This window comes from Amblyomma mixtum, chromosome 4 (genome assembly GCF_055824585.1).
Source record: "Amblyomma mixtum isolate Tamu chromosome 4, ASM5582458v1, whole genome shotgun sequence".
Classification (NCBI taxonomy): domain Eukaryota; kingdom Metazoa; phylum Arthropoda; class Arachnida; order Ixodida; family Ixodidae; genus Amblyomma; species Amblyomma mixtum.
This window is the reverse complement of record NC_143015.1, coordinates 15,099,270-15,124,035: the sequence shown is the minus strand read 5'-3', so window position 1 is coordinate 15,124,035 and position 24,766 is coordinate 15,099,270. Positions and strand designations below refer to the sequence as shown.

General features: G+C 48.0%; 2 protein-coding genes across 2 annotated transcripts; one reads left to right on the top strand and one right to left on the bottom strand.

Moving 5' to 3' along the window:
• Positions 1 to 553: 553 nt before the first annotated feature.
• LOC149345745 (uncharacterized) lies at positions 554 to 5,825 on the bottom strand. Its single transcript, XM_089586218.1, has 3 exons — positions 5,091 to 5,825; positions 4,170 to 4,355; positions 554 to 3,678 (listed from the first exon to the last, which is right to left on the bottom strand). Exons 1-3 carry the CDS (start codon positions 5,398 to 5,400, stop codon positions 3,182 to 3,184), a joined length of 993 nt encoding a protein of 330 aa, XP_089442344.1. The 5' UTR covers positions 5,401 to 5,825; the 3' UTR covers positions 554 to 3,181.
• Positions 5,826 to 18,555: 12,730 nt separating this feature from the next.
• Positions 18,556 to 23,917, top strand: LOC149345744 (uncharacterized). The gene is made up of 2 exons (XM_089541192.1): positions 18,556 to 19,215; positions 23,576 to 23,917. The coding sequence occupies exons 1-2, from the start codon at positions 18,676 to 18,678 to the stop codon at positions 23,915 to 23,917; spliced, it is 882 nt and encodes a 293-aa protein (XP_089397318.1). The 5' UTR covers positions 18,556 to 18,675.
• Positions 23,918 to 24,766: the final 849 nt, after the last annotated feature.

Below are 24,766 nucleotides of genomic sequence, written 5' to 3'. Positions count from 1 at the left end.
TGATTTAGCAGGAGAAGAAGCTGCGCGTGTTGAGCTGTGTCGAGGGCGGGATCAATAGAGCGGTCGAAAATGTCCGAAGACAGTGGGTGATCGGCAGGAGCGGCGCGTGGGGTGAGGGCAGCGAGGTCGAGACTGGAGGAGGGCGCATCGATGTCCAAGGAAGAGATGAAGTCAGCGGTTTCAATACGACCAAGGCACTCACCACGAAGCAGGGGAAACGCAGAGAATGAGGTGTTGGAGACTAGGATTGCGGCAGCGTCATGGTGAATGTCGATGACGGCGAAGGGAAGAGAGAGACGTCGGCGAGAGGCAAGGAGGGGGGAAGGCGTGAAGAGAACGGTGGCGTCAGAAACAGAGGCGGCGCACAGAGGGACGAGCACAGCACTCTCAGGGGGAATATCGGTGTCCTCGGCAACAACAAGTTTATCATCACAGCGAATCGGATGTTCGTCGAAGAATTCATCACAGAGCGGAGAAAAGACGACATGCGCACGGGCACAATCAATGACAGCGCTATGGCGGGATAGAAAGTCCCAGCCAAGGATGACGTCATGGGAGCTTGCACGGAGGACTAAAAATTCGACAACGTATCAGACTGAGTTGGAACCAGAGCGGCAACCACTCCTAGCGCTGTGCTCATCATTGGCCTTTTTATAGTGCATCGTAGCTTAGGTGCCTTCCATTATGAAGTGGTAGGTGCGCCCTGTGTTAGGTCTTTTATCGTGCTTGGTTGTTTAGGTGCGTCTTATTATGCAATATGTTGCATTGCGATTGTTTCCTCCATTGTTTGTACTTAATTCATGTACATAGAGCATTGCTGCACTGTAATAAATACTATGCTAAAAAATACCTCTGTGGTCTCGTGCAGTGGCCCTTAAAGCTGATCTGTTCATGCCGCCGCAGGTTTGACTAACAGACGTGGGCATTGATGTAATTTCTTTTTTCTAGGATCTGAACCTCCAGACAACTGATTTTGCAATAAAGCAGAATAAAAATAGCATAATTATATCTGGGCCAGCAATGAATGCACAAGTGTATACTCCATGAGATTCCTGTGAACACATTTAGAAACACAAAATTGCTCATGACAAATGTACTAATAGCTGACGGAAACACAAGCACTTAAGGCCACGGTAGCTCCACAGGTCACGGTAGCTCAAGCGCCCTACTTATTTGAGTAATGCACCTATCAGAAATGTGATCACAGGCACTGTGGTAAAAGGCATATAATGATTAATGAAAACTGTCCTTCGGACACGGCTGCCAAGAAATTTGTCAAGACTGTAACAAAACATTCTTCCGACTATTACGCATTCTTTGAAATCAGTGCTGTAAATGGCAGCTCACACAAATTCACACGACTAAAAGATCATGACAAAACTGCTCATGACAAAAAGTACTGAAAGCTGAGGGAAACACAAACTGCCCAGGCACTCAAGGCTAAAAACAGGTCACGGTAGCTCAAGCACCCTACTTACTTCAGTAATGCATCTATCAGAAATGTGATCACAGGCACTGTGGTAAAAGGCATATAATGATTAATGAAAACTGTCCTTCGGGCAAGGCTGCCAAGAAATTTGTCAAGACTGTAACAAAACATTCTTCCGACTATTGCGCATTCTTTGAAATCACTGCTGTAAATGGCAGCTCACACAAATTCACACGACTAAAAGATTATGACAAAACTGCTCATGACAAAAAGTACTAAAAGCTGAGGGAAACACAAACTGCCCAGGCACTCAAGGCTAAAAACAGGTCACGGTAGCTCAAGCACCCTACACATTTGGGCAACATATATATCAGAAATGTTATCACAAGCACTCCGAAAAAAAAAAGATTAATGAATACTGCTCTTCAGGCAAGACTACCAAGGAACTCATACAAACAAGTTTACAAGAGGGCAACAAAACCCTCTCATGACTAGTGTGCATTTCCTGAAATAACTTCTGCAAATGACATCTCACATAGATGCACATCACTAAAAAGTGGGATAAAAAAAGACGTGCACTAAATCACAAAAGGCACATAAGGCATTAATGAATAGAGTACTGCTTTTCAGCCAGGACAGCTAAACAATCTCATGACCATAATGGAATCCCTAAAATCACTCCTGCAAATAGCACCTCGCACTGATGCACATGACTGAAAGCAGGATAAAAATACTTGCTTTCCATTAAGTGGGAGTATAAAATGAATGAACAAGTATACACTGCGTGGTGTTCCTGTAGAAACATCGCAAAACATATAACTACTCATGACAGAATTACTGATAGCTAACATAAGCATAGACTGGTCAGGCACTTAAGGCAAGGCACGAAAACAGGTCAAGGTAGATCAAGGGTGAAGTCTAGAGTTGGATGGAAACTTCGTATGCGGCATGCCCACATGGTATGTGCTGTCAGTGCACATTAAAGAATACAGAGTGAGCTAACCAATACCGAGGCCTCCACAATGGTGTCTCCCATAGACTGTGCGCAGCTTTGGGATGTTAAACACCACATACAATAGGATAAACTGAAGGTGTGGGAATGGCTGTGTGGAAAGTACACAAGAAAACTAAACATGCACTTCAAAAGAAGCGAATAGACATTCCTTATATGGCTGCTGCATGAACAGTGGGTGACAGAAAATTAAATACGAGAGTTGTCATGCCAAAATCACTGAACAATGAAATGCATGCTATGGCATTGTGCAAAGAGCATATGATTACAGTAATACTGTTTCAAATAGAGCTATCTGCTTCTTTGCATGGTCTTGCATCTTTGTGCTATTCAAGAAACAGACAGGAGTGAGTGCAAAACAACACAGGACAATTGCTAGCCGCGGTGGCTCAGTGGTTAGGGTAATTGGCTGCTGTGCTTGTGTTCTGTGGTTCGAAAGTGGCCATGGCAAACAAAGAAAAAAGGCACCCATGTGCTGTGCGATGTCAGTGCATGTTACAGATCCACAGGTGGTTGAAATTACTCTGGAGCAGAGCAGTAGCGTACCTTTAATTTCTCTTTTCTTTCACTCCCATCTTCCTCCCTTCCCTAGTGGCAGTGGTCGTTCGGCTGTCCACTGTGCCGTTTCCTTTCTTCAAAAACCAATTTTCAATTTCCGCTTTTACTAGGTATCATTGTCCTGTGTTATCCTGTTGACATCTCTTTAATAGCACAAAGATGCAAGACCATGTTCCTATGGCTTATTCTTGCGGTCGTGAATTAAGCAATTCCAGTTTTCGCTTCTGTATTTCAAGCTTAACCGCTAGAATGTCCCTCTCCATCTTTTGGCACTTTCTTTGGTGGGCCATCTGGCGACGCAGGATGCGCATCTGAAGGCGGTGCTCCGCATTCTTGCGCCTCTGTTCCTCGTGGAATGCAGAGACTCTTTGCTCTGCCTCTGGAGCAAACATACGCTGCAATGCAGCAATTCGCCCACCTCTCTGTGCTGCTGCTTCACTTGGCTGTGATGCCTCGTGTTGCAACACAGATGCTGCAGGAGGTGTTTGCTGTGGCAAGGTATCCTTGTCAGGTTGTGACAAAGGAAGCCTTGCCTGCAGGGCAGCAAGAGCTGCAAAAGCTGGAGCAGCTACAGGAACTGAAGCAGCAGGAGCTGAAGCAGCTGCAGGAGATGAAGCAGCTGCAGGAGATGAGGCCACTGTAGTTGCTTCTGCAGGGCCTTGCTCCTGAGATGGCGAAGCTGAAGAAGGGTGAGGAGTTGTATTGTGAGTGCAGAATTACTTGCTTAAAAACAGGTACAACTTCTACTTCAAGAGCTCCCTGACACTGAACAAGTGGGAAGCAAATAGATATGAGCACTTAATAGGAGGCAAACAAAAGATGGCATTCACAGACAGGCACAGAAAAATAAATAATGCATTTCATACGACAGGAGAAACAACTGGCACAAGTACGATTGTAACAGATCAAAAAGATCATCAAGTCCTGACATAAGCACTAAAATCTTTAAGATGGTAAGTACAGCAAAAATGAGTATTATTGGAAATATTGTAAACAGAGATGGAAGCGTTGCAATCCTCGGCTCTCCGTTTATCATATGTATCATAGTGCTCCATCGTCTTATCATGCAAATATTTGAAACATGGTAGCTTCAGTTACTTCATAACGCGTTTCATGTTCCTAGTCATCGAAAGGAATACATATTGGCTGAGATCTTCAGGTCATATTTACCGGGGTCATCAGTCCAGTAATCGTGGACCATCGCCTCGAACATATCAGCTGGTTCCAAAGACAGGACCGGCTGCGCCACTGCGTCGCTGTCATACGGGTTGTGGAGCCGAGTCTCCATATGGGACGCAATGGCCCCCACTTGAGCAAGAGTGGGGCTCATTGGTCGGCATGTTTGCGACCCGCCACCTGAAACAGGTCAGACATCACATGTGCACTGTGTCATTTGTTCAGATAAATGGAATGTTTTATGGAACAGAGGAAAAAATGACAAATCCAGCAGTCAACAATTTCTTTTCCCATGAGCCTTTATAACTTCTTAAGACAAGCATTCACTTCAGAATGAAAAAACTGCACATCTTGCACTGATTCGAATTGCACAACCATTCCACAAATGGAAAAATAATTTTTGAAAGCAATTAGTTCGGCACGTAACAAGCTTGTAAAGAAAACAATAGACTGGGTCGTCAGTGTTAGTTCTTGTAGAACAGCAAATGCATATGCAAAGACAGTGCACAACATTACATGGCTGAATGCACTGTCATTACAGTGCAAATACCAGTTAACCGTTAAACTGCTATTGGAAAACGAAGGCTCCTCATTCAATTCGCACATGGTGCTCAAACCTCCTAGCATACGAAAAGGTGTTCTTTAATCGCGAGTACGTGTCATTGGTCAGATGACAGCCATCACACAGAGAATCTTGCAACCTATTTTTACATCTTTACGTCTCGTGACTAATCAGTTTACAGATTAGCGATATCAATATCCATACGTTTGCACAGTCACGAGCCTGGTGACTGTGAAAATGTGCCTGGTGAAAAGCGCGACAATTTACAGTGCCAACGCGTAATCCACATAAGCATGAAAACTGAAATTTTGCTTGCTGCTGCACTGTTGTGCCGCAATATACATCATATTTACCTGTTGCGTGCACATCTCGGTTGATCTCCGATCTTTTCTTCTTGTAGCGGGATTTCTCGTTGTCCCACCTCTTCTTTAGTTGCTTCATAGTCCTCGGTCGGATGTTTGGCTGACTATTATATTCAGTGCAGATTTTCTGCCAGGCCTTCGTTTTGGCGTGCAGGGAGGCAGTGTTCGTCTGCTTACACCCAATGATGAGCTGGTATTTACGTACCAGTGCATTGAGCACCTCTTGCTCCTCGTGAGTGTATACGAACCGCCCTTGCCCGTCCGCGGCAGTCTCGCTCGCACTGTCCTGCGTGCTGCTCATTACTAGTGAAACGCCCGCAAGCTGAAAAGAACGTATTGAATAAACAGCGCGAACGAATACGAGCACAGAAGACAAGAAAACGGACGAAAACGGACGAAAACGGATCGGACGATCGCGTCAAACAGCCAAACTGCGACCCGTGGATGAGTTGCCAACGCTAGCGCGAACTGCTCCGGTCGGCTCGCCGACTGGCTTCAATTGGCTCGCAGGGACACACTTCGCAAAACGCGAAGAGGGATGCGTTTTTGCGAGTTAAAATGCCCAATCACTACCAATAATCATGCAAACCGACAACGTACGTTATTATTTCGCAGCTGCGCGGCGTTTGCGTGTCAGAAATTTCTCCATACCCTTGCATCCAGACGCCGATTTGCCTACTGCGTAAAATCTCAAGTCGAGGACGGTTTTTCGAGGAGCTCCTCCGCGGAGTAAACGCCGACTGCGCTTCGTGAAACGCGACGGCTCCTTGAGTGGAGGAGGGCCCGTTTCGTCCACTCCACGGACGCGAGGGCAAGCGCCGAGTCGAGTAGCGTTTATGAAATCGGCGGTAATAGTCGGGAGCCGAGAGACAGGCCACGGCCCTTCGTGATCGCCGAGGATATGGCGAAATATTTGGCAGAGTTCGAGAGCGTCTGCGAGAGAAAGCGCGTTTAGCGGAATGGTTGGGCGCAGAAGTTGGTAGCCCTGCTTTCCAGCGAAGCGTGTGACGTTGTCAAGCGCCTGTTGGACGGCGGCTTGGCAAACTACGATGAGCTGAAAGGCTTTTTGCTGACAAGATATAATGTGTCACCGCGGGACATTCGCCAAAGGTACCAGCCAGAGAATAGCACCCTATCGTTTTACGATTTTCCCTACCAGTTTAAAGCCGACATTTTAAATCGAAAATGGAGAAGGTTCGGAAGATCGTGACACAGAGGTAGTGTGCGTAGCTGTAGAGCAGACCTGCCAGTGCGGCACAGAGGAAGGTAGTCCGTACGTGGCAGATGTAACTGCTGCTGTAACAGTGGGAGGTTCCCCGCATTTGTCAACTGAGAAAAGCTCTCTACCTTCGGATTAGGTATCCGCAGCATCGGACGGTGCAGTTACCGAGGTCTCGCCCATTGAGATTTTTATTTATTTTATTTATTTTATTTATACAAAATACCCCTAAAGGCCCTCGAGAGGGTATTACATAGGGGGGGGGGGGCACAGGCAATTGAACATAATAAAAGAAAAACCACAAATATAAAACAAACAACAAAAGCACAAGTAAGACACACTGGATGAAATAAGTAAGCAAAAGAATCAATCAAAAGCACAAATAAGACACTTTGCATGACATATAAGTAAGCAAAAGAATCAAAAGAATGGCAGCGCGGCAAAGAACGAAGATTACTGCATTATTAAAATTATACAAGCAGAACACTAATACAATGAATCTTTATAGTAACAAACTCTGCAAAAAAGGATGCCATGAACAAATAAAATAACAATGTATGCGAAGAGTTAAGCAGTAGTTATTGAAGATATAAGTTTAAAATATCAGGATCAGTGGTGGTTGCGATATGTGAAGGCAGAGTGTTCCAGTCAGATATTGTGCGTGGTAAGAATGAATGCGCATAGATAAATGTTCTGCACGTGAAACGTCTAACTTTAAAGGGATGATCGCGGCGGTCAAAAATCGAAGTAGGCAAAGAAAAAAAGTCGTTATGAAGTGATGGATGATGATAAAGTTTTATGAAAAAGTGACAGTCGTGCAATTTTACGGCGGAGACATAAATCCTGGAGACCTGCGCGTTTCTTTAAGGCTTTGACGCTGGTGTTACGTGAATAATGGGAGTAAATAAAACGAACGGCGCGGTTCTGCAATGATTCAATGTTATTTATTAGGTAAGATTGGTAAGGGTCCCAAATAGCCGAGGCATATTCAATTTTAGGTCGAATTAGAGTGGTATAGGCATGAGCACGGAGGTGAGGAGGAGCATGCTTTAGGTTATGTTTTAAGAGACCTAATGACCGATTAGCAGCTGCAAGCATAAGGTTAATATGGTGGTTCCATGCTAAGTCTGAATGAAGGTGAAGTCCTAAGTACTTATACGTGGTGACTAGCTCGAGTGAGGTATTATTTAAGGAGTATGCTGTTTGAATTCGAGACATTCGGTTAGTAAAAGACATCAATTTAGTTTTTGAATGATTAAGTTGCATAAGCCAGGTTGAGCACCATGCTGTTACTGAATCCAGGTCAGATTGAAGGGATTGGCAATCGGTGTTAGAATAAATTTTGCGATAAATTACGCAATCATCAGCAAAAAGTCTGATATGGGAAGAAATGGAATCCGGTAAATCGTTGATAAATATTAGGAAAAGTAAGGGGCCAAGCACACTTCCTTGTGGGACGCCAGAGTGTACTTGGCTGAAAGACGAATTGTGGTTATTGACAGTTGTAAATTGAGACCTGGAAAAAAGAAAATATTTAACCCATGCAATGACAATAGGGTTAATATTAAGCAGTGCTAGTTTCATTAATAACCGGTTGTGAGGTACTCTGTCAAAAGCTTTAGAAAAATCAAGAAATATGGAGTCTACTTGATTGCCAGCATCAATCGATGAATGTATGTCTTGAATGAATCCGGCAAGTTGCGCTTCGCAAGAGTAGCCTTTACGAAACCCATGTTGATATTTAAAGATAATGTTATGTTCTTCAAGATAGTTAATTACCTGCGAGTGAATTACGTGTTCAAGAAGTTTGCAAACAGTGCTAGTTAATGAAATGGGTCGGTAATTTAGTGGTGAGGAACGATCGCCAGACTTGAAAATTGGCACAACTTTAGCTAGGCGCCAGTCCAGCGGAATCACGCCTGATGATAGAGATTGTGAAAAAATAGCGGACAAGATGCAATGAATACCATCAGATGAATTTTTGAGTATTTTGTTATTAAAGCCAAGGTGATCTGATGCTGATGTTGTTTTAAGCTTCCCTAGTAAGGATAAGATACCGGTCTCACTGATAAATATTTCGGACATTGATGTATTAGAAGTGCTGACAGAAATGGGAGGTAGACGGAGATCTTCACGGGTAAAAACGGATGTGAATGCGTTATTGAAAAGTTCGGCGCATTCTGCCACTGGAACACTGCTGCCTTCCGCTTTAGTAAGAGTAATGTCAGGATGATTCAGGAGGATGTCCGTGGATTGTTTGTTAGCATTGCCGGTAGATCGTGTGTGAAGAAGTGCCTACGTGCAGATATCAACTCAGACTGATATTCCTTATCACATAGTTTGTACCGTTGCCAAGATTCGGAGTGTCTGTTCTTGTCGGCTTGTCTGTAAAGGCGCCTTTTCTTGTTATTAAGGCGACGTAGATGCCTATTAAACCAAGGCGCTGTGTTAGTGCAAGGGATACTGATGACGGGTATGAATCTGTCAATGAGAGTAGCAAGTTTCACGCTGAACAGGTTCCAGTTCGTTTCCACGGAGCGTGACGAAAAATCGTGAAGAAAATGATCAGCAAAGAGTCTCGTAACCTTAGCATGCATTGCCGTGAATGTGATTGCACCCCACAGTTTAATTTTTGCCGAGTTGTTGCTAGGAACAAAGACCAGCTTTGCCGGGAAATTATCGAGGCTTCGAATATCAAGAAGTATGGTGATACATGTGTAAGTGCTGCATCAGTGTCTTTATCACAAAAAGAACTTCGCTTCCTGAATCGCACTTCTTAGTTTGTGTTTGCTTGCAGGGATCCTGGTGCATGAATTGCTCTATGCGTGGTTTTCTATTTTGGTGCCTGAATGTATTTATACGCGCAGCGTGCCAAATAAATGTCAGTTGCTAGTTCAGCGCTGTGTTGTCCTTTTCCTCCTTTCCTCTGCTCTCTTTTTTGGCCTTCGGCCTTGCGCTGTTTCAATCATATCATGACAACTGAGCGTTTATTTCGCCGAAGTTTGCTCGGTTGTAGCACCTTATTTGTTTAGTACGAGTTACCTTTTTATGGGGCACAAAATTCAGGTTACCCGTGATTATGGAATTGTCGGAAAGGCCTTCTAAGAGCGCAATGTTGGAGCAAAGGTAAGGATCACTTGTCAAGATAAGATCGAGAATATTGGCTGTAGTGGCGGAACGACGCGTAGGTTCAGAAATAAGTTGTTGCAAAGGGAAATCGAGACAGGACTGGAGGAAAGCCTGAGCTTCGGGATCATTGGCAGGAGCTGTTAAAGACGACCAGTTAATAGCCGGAAAGTCACCAAGTAAAAGTAAGCTTGAATTCGGGAAACGACAAGTAAGATCGCTTAGTAAATTAGAAAATTGACTTGCTAATGAAGAATTCATGTCCGGAGGGCGGTAAATGACGCCAATGATGGCGACCGTGGGACCACAGCTCAACCGAACCCATACCGATTCTATGTACGACGTGACCTCGATAGGCACAGCAGTGAGCACTTTATTGACAGCCAGAAGAACACCGCCACCTCTACGGCCCGTGCGGTCACAACGAAATATGTTGAATTCGGAGTCACAGGCGAAAATGACATCATCAGGAACCGTGTCATTTAACCAAGTCTCGGTAAGCGCGATGACCGAGGAGCAGCATGAATCAATTAAAGAAGAAAGAGCTACGTTTTTAGAAAGAACACTCCGTATGTTAGTATACAGAAAACTGACATCGTAATTGGAGCAACGCTGCGCGTTTGGCCGCCCGGGTGGTTTGCCAGGTACTTTACGAGAACTGGAAGAGATGCGTCAGGCAAGGGACACGCGCACTGCGCTACTGGTTTGATCATCCCAGAAATACGAGACACCATTGATAAGCAGTTTATCAAAAGACAAACGGACCTTGTCACCTTCTTTTTTTACTGATTTGGCATACTTCCACAGTTGGCTGCGTTTCTCACGAACCGTTTTCGAGTAATCTCGCGAAATGCTGAAATCGGTATTTTTGAGTTTATAGCCCTTACTCATAAGCGTTTCGACTTCTTTTTCGTTGAACAGCTTTGCAATAATGGGTCTCTTTTTTTCCTGAGAAAAACGGCCTATGCGGTGAGCACGGGCTAAGGAAGACAACGTGATACCAAGTTTGCTAGAACAGAATTCGTTCACAAGACGCTCAGAGTCTTCCCAAATTTCAGACTCATCAGTGTCCTGAACACCATAAAAAAGAATGTTAGACCGGCGGGAACGATTTTCCAGGTCGTCAAGTTTTACTTGAATGTTGGATACATCGTGTGTACAACTCGTGGCAGATACTGTGGTAGGCACTGACTGTTTTTTAAGTTCCAGTTCCTGCACACGGGTAGCTAAAGACTAAGTCACTTTGAAGAACTGAAATAGACTCGATTTTAAGTTCAAGTTCATGCACACGATCGTTTAAAGTCTTCATTTCATTTTGCAAGCCTATATGAATTGTAAGAATCTTGTTAACACTTTCGAGGATATTCGTGTGGTTCATCTCAAGCCTTTGAACAGTTTCATATACCAGTTCGAGCTTTTCCTCTTGGCCCTTCGTCATAGGGCCTGGGTTTGTTTCAACGTCCCCACCCAGGACCAAAATGCGCCAAATGTACACTGCAGCCGAGCGGAAACGTTTCAGAATATGGGGTGGCCACGACACTGCTACAAGACAGACATCATCATCACGGTAACAAGAACACTCATAATAACCAAGCTGGAACAGCAGAGTGGCGAGGCATTTCGTGAGCAGTGCCGTGGCCCAAGGGGGCGGTGAAATCCGAGTGCTTTATGTAGGTGACCTCGTCGGCTGATAATGTAGCATGTTGCCAGGCCCGACCGTCGAAAGTGTCCAAAATCGGCAGGGGTGCGCACAGATGATCGGATGAGCAGCCGCAGCCGTCCAGAAACCAGCTAGCGCCGCAAGATTGCGGAACCGGTTGGCAAGTCGGTGAAACAGGCAGGTGATAGCCGGTGAGCACCAGCACCTGGAACAGCAGGAACGGTGAGTGGCGAGGCATTTCGTGAGCAGTGCCGTGGCCCAAGGGGGCGGTGAAATCCGAGTGCTTTATGTAGGTGACCTCGTCAGCTGATAATGTAGCATGTTGCCAGGCCCGACCGTCGAAAGTGTCCAAAATCGGCAGGGGTGCGCACAGATGATCGGATGAGCAGCCGCAGCCGTCCAGAAACCAGCTAGCGCCGCAAGATTGCGGAACCGGTCGGCAAGTCGGTGAAACAGGCAGGTGATAGCCGGTGAGCAGCTGAGCAGCAGCACCTGGAACAGCAGGAACGGTGAGTGGCGAGGCATTTCGTGAGCAGTGCCGTGGCCCAAGGGGGCGGTGAAATTCGAGTGCTTTATGTAGGTGTCCTCGTCAGCTGATAATGCAGCATGTTGCCAGGCCGGACCGTCGAAAGTGTCCAAAATCGGCAGGGGTGCGCACAGATGATCGGATGAGCAGTCGCAGCCGTCCAGAAAACAGCTAGCGCCGCAAGATTGCGGAACCGGTTGGCAAGTCGGTGAAACAGGCAGGTGATAGCCGGTGAGCACCAGCACCTGGAACAGCAGGAACGGTGAGTGGCGAGGCATTTCGTGAGCAGTGCCGTGGCCCAAGGGGGCGGTGAAATCCGAGTGCTTTATGTAGGTGACCTCGTCAGCTGATAATGTAGCATGTTGCCAGGCCCGACCGTCGAAAGTGTCCAAAATCGGCAGGGGTGCGCACAGATGATCGGATGAGCAGCCGCAGCCGTCCAGAAACCAGCTAGCGCCGCAAGATTGCGGAACCGGTCGGCAAGTCGGTGAAACAGGCAGGTGATAGCCGGTGAGCACAAGCACCTGGAACAGCAGGAACGGTGAGTGGCGAGGCATTTCGTGAGCAGTGCCGTGGCCCGGAGCGGAATTGGAGCGGGATTGTCGGAAATTGGATCTCCTAGCGTGTCAAAAGCAGGAGCAGTCGCAGAGCTTGGCAGAGAAGTGGTCCGGCTGGACATTCATGAAAAAGCCAGTGCTGATGTAAACGAAGTCAAAGAGGATAATTCGCAGGAATGTGCATCGCATTCAGCAGAAATGCCGAAACGTGAGACTTTCGATCAACGGAAGCGGGCGCATGTAGAGTTTGCGAACGCTGAGTTGTGCGTTAGTGTTTCTGGCGAGCGATGCGGAACGAGCCCCGTGCTTTCGCACTGCTCTGAGCGTTGCGACATTCCAGAAAGCAGCTGCATTAGCGAGAGCATCGCGACTGAGTGTAGAGCGGACCCTAATCCGTAATCGCCTCAAACGCGTCAGGAGCATGACGAGAGCTGCGTGTCAGAAGTAATGTCAGTAGAAAACACTGGTTCGTCTGCGCCTGAAGACACTAAGCTGCTGGACAACAGTGGAGAACAGAACGTTCCAGACGACATAGGGGCGGTAGATGTCAGCCCGTCCGAGAGAGATGAGGACGAATGCGCACTCAGAGACGCTGAGCAGGAAGAGCGCAGCTTTGAGGAACTTAGTAAAGCCGCCAAAGACAGGCCAGATCTAGGCAGCACATATGAATCGGCAGACAATCAAAGTGATTTTGTCAGAGAACAGGAACCTAGGCGACGGAAGCAGCATGTGCTTTCTCAGGAGAAAATGAAAGGAAAGCACAAGAAAGAAAGCTGCAACCGGAAGGAAAGTAACAGGCAGTTCTGAAAAGTGAGCTATAATAACAAGGTGATAGGCAAACAGTGCTGCCGCCGAAAGGACAGTAAAAGCAAGCTCAAGAGAGAGAGAGCTGTCATCGAAAGACGATGAAAGGCAGGCGTAAAAAACAGTGGCGCCGCCGAATCTTAAGAGAGAACGGGCAAGCGCGCAAGAAGTAGTTGCCGCCGTAGGAAGCATCAACTTCACCGGCACATTGACAGCAGCAACGTCAGTAACGTTGTTAGCCCTCAAGCTAGCGTCAAAATCGGAGCTAAAAAAATGTGCGAGGCATCACTATCGTGCAAAGCGAAGCATATAAGTGTTCCGAGGCAGATTGGTCTGGGCAGTAGGATTAACTGCAAAAAGAAACCATGCAAGCATTCGCGCGGGACAGAGTATCAGGGGAGGAAACTGGGATACAAGAGAGTGCTGCCCAGGAGGAGAAAAATTAAGGAGCGGGACAAGTGTGAATTTTGCCGCCAGCACTGAGAGAGAGAGACGCGCAAAGAGCCGTCTCATGACGGCTCTCGCTTTCCACTGCAGTCACGGGAGAAACCGCGCTCCCACAGAAAGGGGCACGCGCGCGCAAGGAAAACGCGTGTACGGCTCAAAAAGTGCAAGATTTTACGAGGCCGTAGTGGCAGAAGCAAGAAGAAACCGCCTAAGCGCTCGGCCAAGCTTAGGTATCACGATGGAAAGCCCCGAGTGGAAATAACGTCATTTAGTAGGCGTAAAACCAAAAGGCCGGGTAGATGCACACTTCGCATCGAGCGAAAATGTAAAAGGATGCGCGAGAAATTAAAGCCACGTAGAAGGTCCCACTTGCTGCCTGAAACAAAGAAAAAGAAAGGAGGTCCCACCGGAAGCGTTGCGCACTCGGTATGGGACGTCGCGACTGGCGCGCGAAGCGCGCCAGTCGCGACGTCCCATAGTCTTTGCCTTTAACACACACAAAAAAACTGAACTATGTTAGTAAAAGCTACAATGTCTGTAAATGTACTCGTACAACTGTTACTACCGACACCTCGCTGTCTTGCCATGTAATGGGGCCCGAGCGTCGTCAAGTGAATTAACGTTCACTTTTTGTCTCGGGTCTCTCAATTCTTACTGAAATGGAAATAAACTTCAAACTTCAAAAAGGGACAAGCTGCAAGTCAATGAAAGCGAATCGCTCTCGTACTGTAGCTCCCGTAGAAACTGGGAGGACAAGTACAGAGAGAGAGAAAAGCGCAGCTAAAGCGAAAGAGGCAGAGCTATTAGATTCCGCTGTAGCGGGTGCCGTTTAACGTCCGTTAGAAGCGAGGAAAACGCGAACGTAGCCGCACTAAGCCGTGTGGTCTAAGCAAGGCTGCTTTCGCCTCCTCATTACTTATATTTTGTCACTTCGAGAACAATTGTTAAATTCGCTCGTAAATTGCGGCAAAATTGATATCCTCATTTGTGGCCTCACCTGAGTGTTTTCTTGACCGAGTGATCTCAAGAGAGCGAATTTATTTTGCATTCATTTCATTCCGAGTGTTTCCTGTGTTTGACATTTTTATTTTAGTTAATTACTTTGGAGTTCTAGTGTCCCACATGTGTATCTTGTTGAAGAGGGAACAAAAGGGGACAGAAATATAGCCAGCAGAATTTTCTGACTTTGAGTCTGTGACAGAGGGTGACAGAGGGTGTTGCCTTGGGTGTTGCCTGTTGCCGGTCGGTTCTTGGCAAGATGAACGATCAATGACCGACGCTGAGAAGCAAGCTCTGCCGAAGGACCGAGCGAAGCTGGCCCAGTCACCGGGGCGGCAAGGCGGCGGAACAGTGATCCTGTCCTGACGAGCGGGACCTGTTCCCAGAAAGGAGCGTGGAACTACGTGCGGCTGAACACCGGACGAGAACTTTGAGGAGCATGGCGTACAAAGCGCGCCCCGCATCCGAGCCACGCGGAAGTAGCTCGTCTTCGTGGCGCATTGTCTGGCGGCGGTTGTGCTGTTGTGCTGGCGCCCTCATTTCGCTGGAAACCAGCGCCGCGCGCTCGCCGTCGCGCAAAGCAGGCCCAGACTCTCTCGGACATGTCGCGGCTTGCAGCGTGAATCATCCCGCCTCGCCGTGCCCGGCGCGGACCATTCCTCTTCCCCCTCCTCTCCGTCGGTCCGAACTCCTACGACGCTTCGCCGGCCGCCCGTTCCAGACTGCAAGCCTTCAACGGCCGGGCGCCTCTCGACCATTCGTTTGATTGGAGGATTGGAGGATTTGAACTGCTGGCTGCCGCAACGGACACCGGCGGATATAAAAACGAAGCGTCGCTGAGCCCGAGCAGCAGACGGGCAGCAGAAGGGCCATCACGCCGGAGCTACGCTCGCCGCCGGGGCCACCCTTCTTCTTTGTGCTAGCCCGTGGTGCTCTTGGCCCTTGTATCATGTAAAAGCCCTTGTACATGAGGCCCAGACCCAACAGTACCTAGATACCTTGAACTTTGCGTCCTTGTTGAGATGAGGTACCACTTGCTGGGGACTAATGCCCTACCTCTTGCTCAACTCCGTTTCTCGCTTACCGAGCTCAGTCTCCCGTTCCAGTCTTCCTGCTTCATTTTAACTTTCACGCTGACACCTCTTTTCCTGTTTTTACGCCCTTTTTTCTGTCTGAGGTGCTCCTTTTTTTTCGATGAGGCTACATGCTTCACTGGGCTCCTCATCATCTGCCCCCAAATCTGTAATTGCCTGAATGATCACGAATTTTCGTGCCGAACCCCTTATATCAATCCCCAATTTTCACACAACAGCAACCGGTCCAGTTTCTGCAGCTTCTGTAGGTCCATGATAGTTTTGAGTCCGGGCTATTTCCAAAACAACTATGCAAAAATACCAAACCTATAGGATTTAAGCGCAGGTCTCTACTAGTTCTAGAATTTAACCATCTTATAGAGGATGGTCCACACCAGACGAAAAGAAAAGCACTCACCCACACATGTGATCATGTCCGGAGACAGCTGCTATTGCTCTGGCGGACCGATGTTGCCGCTTGTAGCTTCAGACTCCACCGCTAATCACCAGTTGTCGTGGCGCACAGGCTATCTCGAACCCGGGCTCCGCTTGGGAGCGTGTTGAGTCTTCGAGCTGGGAGAAGGACTGAAGCTTCGAAGTTTGGAAAACGAAAACAAGCCGGTTTAATGGCACTTTTACGAAACTTGTTTACATACCGAAGATAGAAGAGCGAAGTATCAAGAATTAAAAGTCCATAGCGTCGAGCGACTGGATAAGCCTTTTCGATAGGGCCCAAAGCATCCTCTCGCACTCAGCATCGCCCTCAAATCCCCTAAGGTTCCGCCCCTCCATCAGGCGGAAGCCAATCCAACATGAGGCACATTTCCCTAAGATGGGAACCAATCAGAGCACTGTAGCAGGCTGAGTCACTCGTTGCAGAGTCAACCCGTGGGAACGGGAGAGGAGAAATTGCAAGTCCGCGGCTAGTTCTTGATGTCAAGCAACACTGGTGCAAGCGGCTCCGTGTCACCGAAAGCACTCGTGGTCCTTGCGACGCGGCGGCCCTCAACTGCAGAGAGCTCTCTACGGTGGGGTCGGCTCCTGAGGGAAGCGGGTAATTACTTAATGGCTCCGTCCCTTTATTCCCCGAACGGGCGCCCTTGGATCCGTCCATTGTCTGTCGCCGTCCTCAGGCGTCCTTCTCCGGGGAGGTCATCCACACCCCGCGAAGCGTGAGAAAATCCCGCCGGCGCTTTCTCAGCGCGGCATCCTTCTTTGAGGTCTTCGACTGGTCAAACGGCGTGCCTCAAGCTGTTTCATAACAGTGAATTGGGTTGCCTTCTTTGGGGATCTCTAGCAGTCCACACAGAGTGGTAGCGGAATCATTGTTGCAGAGGAGGAAGACGTAGAGGGACGTGTGCTGTGGTGGCACAGAGCACACGTGAGCCAGAGGTTTTCTGAAGTCTCTTGTACCTTCGAAGTAGGGACAGGATTTAGTGGGGAGTAGGTTCCCTTATCTGCCAGCATGCTCGTCATCGTGTTCACGTAAACATCAGATAATTCTTCTTTCTAAGATTGGGTGTCAGATTCTAACCGCCTGGTACAGCTGTACATGGCTACACCTGCGCTGCAGAAGCTCTGATTCATTTACAAGTGCAATTGCGCTTTAGCCGAAACCGTTGAGTAGTCGTAAGCGAAACGGTCTAATTGCGTTGCGCAGCACACACCTGTGAAAGGTGGTGGTATGAACCATCGTCATTACGTGGTGGTAATGACAGATGTGTGCTGTATGCGTTGGCATTGAGAACGTTCTGGCATTTTAAGGAAAGGAAGTGCGCATAACTGGCTCCCCGGGTCAGAGGACGCCTGAATCGCGCTTATAGGTACGTGGGGTCATGAGAGAGAGAGAAAGATGGGGTCTGCATGCGTTAGCACCGACAACGGTGAGCGAACTCTCGCGATCAACCATAACTGCCGCCTGGGAGGGTGGCAGGGTGGGTGGGGACTTTAATATACATATAAAGACAATCAGGAATTTCCTACCATTTAGGTGGTGACGAAGCGCGGCTACGTTTTTTCAGCCAGCGTCCGCTTCGGCGGACGCGGTTGTTGCTGCGATGCGCATCTTTACTTTTCTTTTTCTCTTTCCTCTGATCTTTAACTCTCGTCTATCTGCACGTGGCAGCGGTGGTGGCTCGGCTGGAGCCAGTTGGCAGGCCCGTGCAATTTCCTTTTCATTCTTCTCTCAGTCACAAAAACAACAACAACCTACCATTTATGCGGGAGAACATCCGGTTCCTCTCGCTCGTAAGGCCTTCCAAGGCATTGAAAACCTCGCAAAATACTTGCCTCGACCTCCTCTTTGAAAACCAGGCATTGGTGCAGGCAGTCGTGCATATATCTATCTATTTCTCCGACCACAAAGCTTTCTTCGTGACAATAAAGAACTTATAGTGGAGTGTTGCTTGAAGAAGGAAAATGTGTGAAAAATAACAAGTTGTCTCTAATTTTACCTAGATGTCTTATACGAATTCTTTGCCTCAATCTATTGGAAAGCTGTAACAGCTGAAGAGCCGCGCTCAAATTTGACACTAGGAAGTAACGTAATCGTCGGCAATTTTTTTCTTCAGGTAAACGTTGCCAGTCATTCCAAGCAACCTGTCGCAGCTGGACACACAGATTTTCAAGTCGACCCTCGCCACCTCTCCAGGCTCCACACCCGCAGATTCCTTACAGCTGACCCGGCCTTCTTCTTTTCACTGTTTTGGAGGACAAATAGTTAATCAACTTTGTGATAACGCAGCAAGTCCGCCGACACGCCCACATGTGTATCTGGCGCGAGCATCGCTGAGCGTGAACCGTGTGACGTCACCTATCAGTATATATGTACGCCTGCTTGGAATAAAGTGATCCCATTTCCCTGGCATGCCTTGGTCTTGACGTTATAACAATTGGCGACGAGGCGGTCTACGCGCCTACGTAGGCAACGGCCGATCGAGCAGCAGGCGAGCAGGACCCTCGTCCAGCGAGCGTTCGTGGGGAAAGTACGTGCTCTTGGGGAACGACCACCGCCTACAGACGCTCACGGACGCCGTCAGCTACGTTTGTGCTCCTCGCAGGACAGCATCGCTCAAGCGGCCACCGGTCCCACAGCCAACAGCAGTCCGAGCGGGACAGCTCTTCGGAGGAAACAGATGAGTAGCGAACTTCTGTACTTCTTTCAAGATGCCATCAGTGGGGAAGATATCGGACTTCGACCCTAAAACGCAAAACTTCGAGTCGTACTTGGAACGGTTTGAGCACTTTTTAACGGCAAATGGCATAGCCAATGAGAAGCGCCTCTCCGTCTTCTTGACAGTGATAGGCCCGGAGGCTTATGAAGTACTAAGAAGTATCACGGTGCCGAAATCACCGGGAGAAAAGTCGTATGAAGAAGTTAAAGGTCTCCTGAAAGAGCACTACAGCCCCAGAAGCTCCGTCATAGCAGAGCGATGCAAGTTTAACAGACGCATGCAACAAGATGGGGAAAGCGTCGAAGGGTTCATTGTAGAACTTAAACACTTGGCCAGGAAGTGCGATTATGGCGAATTCTTGGAAGATGCCCTTCGAGACAGGCTGGTTGCCGGCATACGGGATGAAGAGACTCAGCGTACTCTGTTCGCGGAACGAGACTTGATGTTTAAGAGCGCATGCAAAATCGCCCTGGACAGGGAACTAGCAGTGCGAGACAGTGCGCAAATGCGTTCAAGAGAGCAAACAGCATCGGTGCACGTCATGAAAGGCCGACCGCGTCAAGACTGGAGGCAAGCCAAACCCCAGAAGGGTCAAGGCAGCAAGAGCGAGAAATGTGAAAGATGCGGGAGGGGACACTCGTCGGAAGTTTGGTGGTACAAAAACTCTGTTTGTCGCGAGTGTTCCTAAGTGGGTCACTTGAGAAATATGTGTCCGGCTGCTAGGGCGAAATCGAAACGGACGCATGCCCTCGAATGTTCCGAGGAAGACTCTGAGAATGAACTGTATCAATTGGTTAACTCAACCCAATCGTGTTATGAAGTGGGCGTTAACATTGAGGGGCGCACGCTGAATATGCAAATTGGCACGGGAGCAGCCGTCACAATTGTTCCAGAACAAGTGTACCAGTCTCACTTTTCGCACGTAAAATGTGAGCCGTGCAAAATGTCGCTTCGCACGTATACTGGGGAGCAGTTACAACTTAAAGGACGGTGTGACGTGGCTGTTCGATACAAAGATCAGAGCATGACGCTACCTGTCATTGTTGTAAGGGACAACGGAAGGTGGTTACCAGCACTGCTTGGACGGAATTGGCTAGAACGTCTGAAACTTGACTGGTTGGAAATTGGGCAGGTGACACTCGAGGACAGAGTGGCGATTCTAAAGCAGAAGTACCCGTCCGTATTCTGAGGCAGATTAGGGACAATACAGAAATTCCAAGCAAAAGTTGTTATGCAACCGGGCACTGTTCCTGTTTTTTGCCGCGCCAGGCCTGTACCGTTTGCACTGCAAGAAAAGGTCGAGCAGAAACTGTTGGAGCAAATCGAAACAGGCATGCTGCAGCCAGTGATGCGCAGCGACTGGGCAACGCCACTAGTCACGGTTTTAAAAGAAGACGGCAGTATCAGGTTATGTGGGGATTACAAGACAACCGTAAACCCCTCACTGTAAACAGATCATTACCCGCTACCCAGACCCGAGGATTTGTACACTGCTTTAGCAGGAGGAAAGGTGTTTTGTGTGCTAGACCTTTCGTCGGCATACCAGCAATTGCCACTTACTTTCGAGTGACGACCTTTTTTGACTGTAAACACTAGTCTCGGGTTGTTTGAATTCCAACGCCTACCTTACGGTGTGGCCAGTGCGCCGGCAATATTCCAGTCAATGATGGACGAGGTCCTTCATGGCATCCCGCACGTGGGATGTTACATCGATGACGTGATCGTGACTGGACATGACACGGCAGACTGCCAGAAGACACTGGAGCGTGTCTTGCAGCGCTTGAGCGAATATAGAAACGAGCTTATAGAAACGATACATGATTTTAGTTCAGCCATAGATGCCCAAGAGCAAATAGATGTCATTTGCGTAGATTTTGCAAAAGCATTTGACAAGGTTCCACACAGTAAATTACTTTTCAAGTTACACAAAGCAGGAATTAGCGAAACCATTCTTAAGTGGATTAAAGCCTATTTGAACAATCGCAGGCAGGTTGTGCATGTGGATGATTGTTTTTCTTCTACATTAGAAGTATTTTCTGGCGTTCCTCAAGGGTCGGTTTTAGCTCCATTACTGTTCCTAATTTATATTAATGATATTAACGAGGTTACCGAGTCTCCCGTAGAATTGAAGCTTTTTGCAGACGACTGTTTAATTTATTCTCGAATAACACAAGCTGCCGACCAAATTAGAATAAACCGTGTCCTTAATTCCTTGCATCTTTGGTGCGAAAAATGGGGCATGGAAATTAATTACACAAAATCAACTTTTACGCATATAACTAATAAGAAGACTGTGCAGTTATTTTCTTATAATGTTGGAAAAAATAATCTAAAAAATGTTAATACCTTCAAGTATTTAGGCGTCACAATTGCACATAATCTGCAGTGGCATAAACATATTAATAACGTGTGCTCGACAGCTTCCCAAAAACTTTACTTTCTGAGGAAGAAATTGGAACATGCAACAAAAGATGTCAAACTGATAGCTTACAAAACATTCATCCGCCCATCCTTGGAGTACGCTTGTGTCGTCTGGAGCCCGCACCAAAAAGTTCTAAAAGATAAACTGGAACGAATTCAAAGATTGGCTGCTCGGTTTATTTCGTCAAGATACAGAAGAAGGGACTCAGTGACGGAAATGCTGAACTCATGTGGGCTCGAGTCACTTCAAAATCGGAGAAAAAAATCAAGACTAAAGCTTTTCTTTCAATTAATCCAAGGGCACTTCAAGATAAAATCAGATAGGTATGTTCAGCCTCCGGGAAGACGCAGCGCGAGAACAAGCCACACTCGATCAGTCAAGCCTTACGACTCACGTGTTGATGTTTTTAGGTACTCTTTTTTTCCTGATGTCATCGAAATGTGGAATGCTTTGCCAGTTGAAGTTGTTGAGCAATCGGACGTGCACAAGTTCGAACGTTCTATCGATATTTTGTGTCGGGGCCACCCAACTTGATGTTATGAGACATGAATTTTTTCTGTTGTACATTGCATTTGTATTCCCTCCCTGTAACGACCCTCAAGCGAGGGTCAACAGTATCAATAAAATGAAATAAATAAATAACATCACTCTCAATGTGAACAAATGCCGCTTCTTTCAGAAATCGGTCACGTACTTGGGTCACACGGTAACTGAAGAAGGTATTTACCCTACGGACGCCAAGAAAAGGGCAATCTTGGAAGCACCGGAGCCGACCACCGTGACAGAGCTTAAAGCATATTTGGGCATGTGGAATTTTTATTCCAAATTTCTTAAGAACGCCTCGACTGTAGCGGAGCCGCTTTATCGGCTGTTAAAGAAAGATCACAAATGGTCTTGGACGAAGCAATGTAGCGATGCATTTAATGATACGAAAATCCTACTGACCAGCAGCAAGGTGCTGGCATTCTATGACGTCAGGAAACCGCTCGCAATGCTTTGCGATGCATCGTCATATGGCTTAGGAGCAGTCATCTTTCACGAGACGGCTGAAGGCGATGAGAAACCAATCGCATTTGCGTCGCATACGCTTACAGAAGCAGAAAAAAAGTATGCACAGTGTGAGCGCGAGGCTTTGGCCTTAATTTTTGGACTCAAGAAATTTCATAGGTACCTGTACGGCCGAGAATTCACCATATACACAGATCACCAGCCATTGTTTGTCGTCCTCGGGCACGACAAACGTGTTCCAGCTATGGCGGCCGCACGTATGCAGCGCTGGGCTATAATGCTTGCAGCTTACAGACACCGACTGAAGTTTAGGAAGGGAAAAAATGCAGAAGTGGCCGACGCCTTGTCAAGATTGCCCCAGCCGGTACCCGCGAAATACGAGGCATCCGAATGTCTGTCATGTCTGTCAGTGTTTCAGTGCCTTCCGCTGACAGCTGTCGAGATAGCAAAAGCCTCAGAGAGAAGCTTAACGCTGAGCCGGGTGGCACACTTTACGTTGAACGGGTGGCCTAGAGATTGTGCAGACGATTTAAAAGCTTACTATATTCGCCGTGACGAACTATCGCTGGAGCAGGGGTGCGTAACCTGGGGTGTAAGAGTTGTAGTCCCGGAGCAACTGAGGGAACGTGTGCTAACCATGCTACATGAGGAGCACCCGGGGACCAGCCGCATGAAAATGCTCGCGCGAAGTTTTGTCTGGTGGCCCGGGATCGATTTAGCGATTGAACAGTACGTGCAGCGATGCAAAATCTGCCAAGCAGTTCAACCTGCGTCCCGGCCGGTCCCTCTCCACCCTTGGGCATACCCGGCGCACAGCTGGTCACGCGTGCATGTGGATTTTGCACAGAAAGAAAGGAACGTGTTCCTCGTACTGGTAGACTCGTTCTCAAAATGGATTGAAGTATGGCCAATGCCCTCAACGTCTGCATTAAAAACCATTGAGAAGATTAGGGGTGTTTTTGCCGCTTACGGCTTGCCCGATGTATTGGTGAGCGACAACGGGCCACAGTTTACGTCAGCGGAGTTCACTGACTTCCTGAGCACCAACAGTGTAAAACACGTGCGTACCCCGCCTTATCATGCCGCATCCAATGGGGCTGCAGAAAGAACTGTACAAACCGTGAAAAAGGCTTTGTTGAAGCAAGTACTTAAAAGCGAGGCATCACATACGAAGCTGACGATTCAAGAAAGAATTGATAGCTTCCTCATGGCTTATCGTAACACACCAAGTAGTGTGACGGGCAAATCACCCGCTGAACTTTTTTTCAAGCGTCAGCGACGCGTCAAACTTTCTTTACTCAAGCCTAATTTTGCAAAGACCATGCAACACAAACAAGAGCAGTTAAAGGCACAACGTGATTTGGTTCGTGGGCAAGAGCGCGCGTTTGTTGTGGGCGACCGTGTGTTTGTGAAAACTGTGCGCGGTGAGAGTGTTGCCTGGGAAGAAGGTGTGGTGTCCCAGGTTGTCAGTGCTGTGACATACGTGGTGCAAGTGCGCGATGGACTGCGCTTCACGCATGCCGATCACCTGCGTCCTCTGCACGCCGACCCCAGCTCTACTCCTCCGCCCAAGAATGTGGGTGCTAAGACAACCCGACCGCTGGAAGTGTCCTCATCCCTGCCTGACACGGACTTGTCACTGTCGCTATCGGAGCCCGCCAGTGGGGCAGCTGACGCGCCGGACGGATCAACCCAGCCGGCCACGGTGGAGCCTGCTCTGCAGGAGCAGTCCGAGGCTCCCTTGGCCAACACTATCTGCGCCAACAGTATCTGCACCACCAGGGGAGGAGCCAGCGCTGCGTAGAAGTGCTCGCGTGCGAAGACAACCAGACTGGTATCGACCCCAGAACTTTTGAGTGATGGCTTGTAACTAAATTAAGCGGGAAAGAGTGTGATAACGCAGCAAGTCGGCCGACACGCCCACATGTGTATCTGGCGCGACCATCGCTGAGCGTGAACCGTGTGACGTCACCTATCAGTATATATGTACGCCTGCTTGGAATAAAGTGATCCCATTTCCCTGGCATGCCTTGGTCTTGACGTTATAACAAACTTTAGTAGCCATCATGCCTGGACGAGATTCATCTTCCCCATGCTAACACAATTCTCACTTCACACCCTCCTCCACCTCACCGGGTCTTCCTCCGAGGAGGGATGGCCCTATTATGCCCAGCCACTGAAGAACGCTTTGCCGAGACGAACACAGGTATTCTTGTCGGTGGTGGCGAAAATCATTTGTCGTCTATTAAATTTTTACAGAAAGGTGATTAGGGAAGGACCCTATTGGCCTTTTACCCTCACGATAGTAGGTGGAGCCCCTATTAAGAGGCCCCATTGGGAAGCAACGCCGCCCGTGTCCATTGAACCAAGGCCTTTTGGGCCTTTAGGTCATGACAGCCGAGCAGGGCCGCCTCCCTAGTCCTCTCTGGTGGGTTTGGGTTGGGGGGGATAGATGGCTTTGATTGACACTCCCAAGCTATGTGGAAGGTGTCAGCCACCTCCCCATAGAACTGGCACTCGCCATCAAAGTATGTATTAAAATGTTGAAGCACCGCCGGGCACAGTAAACAGTTAGTGAGAATTTTGATGATGGCGCTCGTCAGCGCGATCCAGACCTTTACAAGGGGCCGGGTAGAGCCGGCGCTCCTCTATG

Excerpts from the sequence above, each read along its gene's own strand:
- LOC149345745 (XM_089586218.1), bottom strand. The coding sequence starts at position 5,400 with ATGAGCAGCACGCAGGACAGTGCGAGCGAGACTGCCGCGGACGGGCAA. Across the intron at positions 4,356-5,090 it reads CCGAGATGTGCACGCAACAG|GTGGCGGGTCGCAAACATGC; the intron begins GTAAATATGATG and ends GACCTGTTTCAG. Across the intron at positions 3,679-4,169 it reads TTACTGGACTGATGACCCCG|CTTCGCCATCTCAGGAGCAA; the intron begins GTAAATATGACC and ends ACCCTTCTTCAG.
- LOC149345744 (XM_089541192.1), top strand. The coding sequence starts at position 18,676 with ATGCCATCAGTGGGGAAGATATCGGACTTCGACCCTAAAACGCAAAAC. Across the intron at positions 19,216-23,575 it reads CAAGAGAGCAAACAGCATCG|GTTGTCAGTGCTGTGACATA; the intron begins GTGCACGTCATG and ends GTGGTGTCCCAG.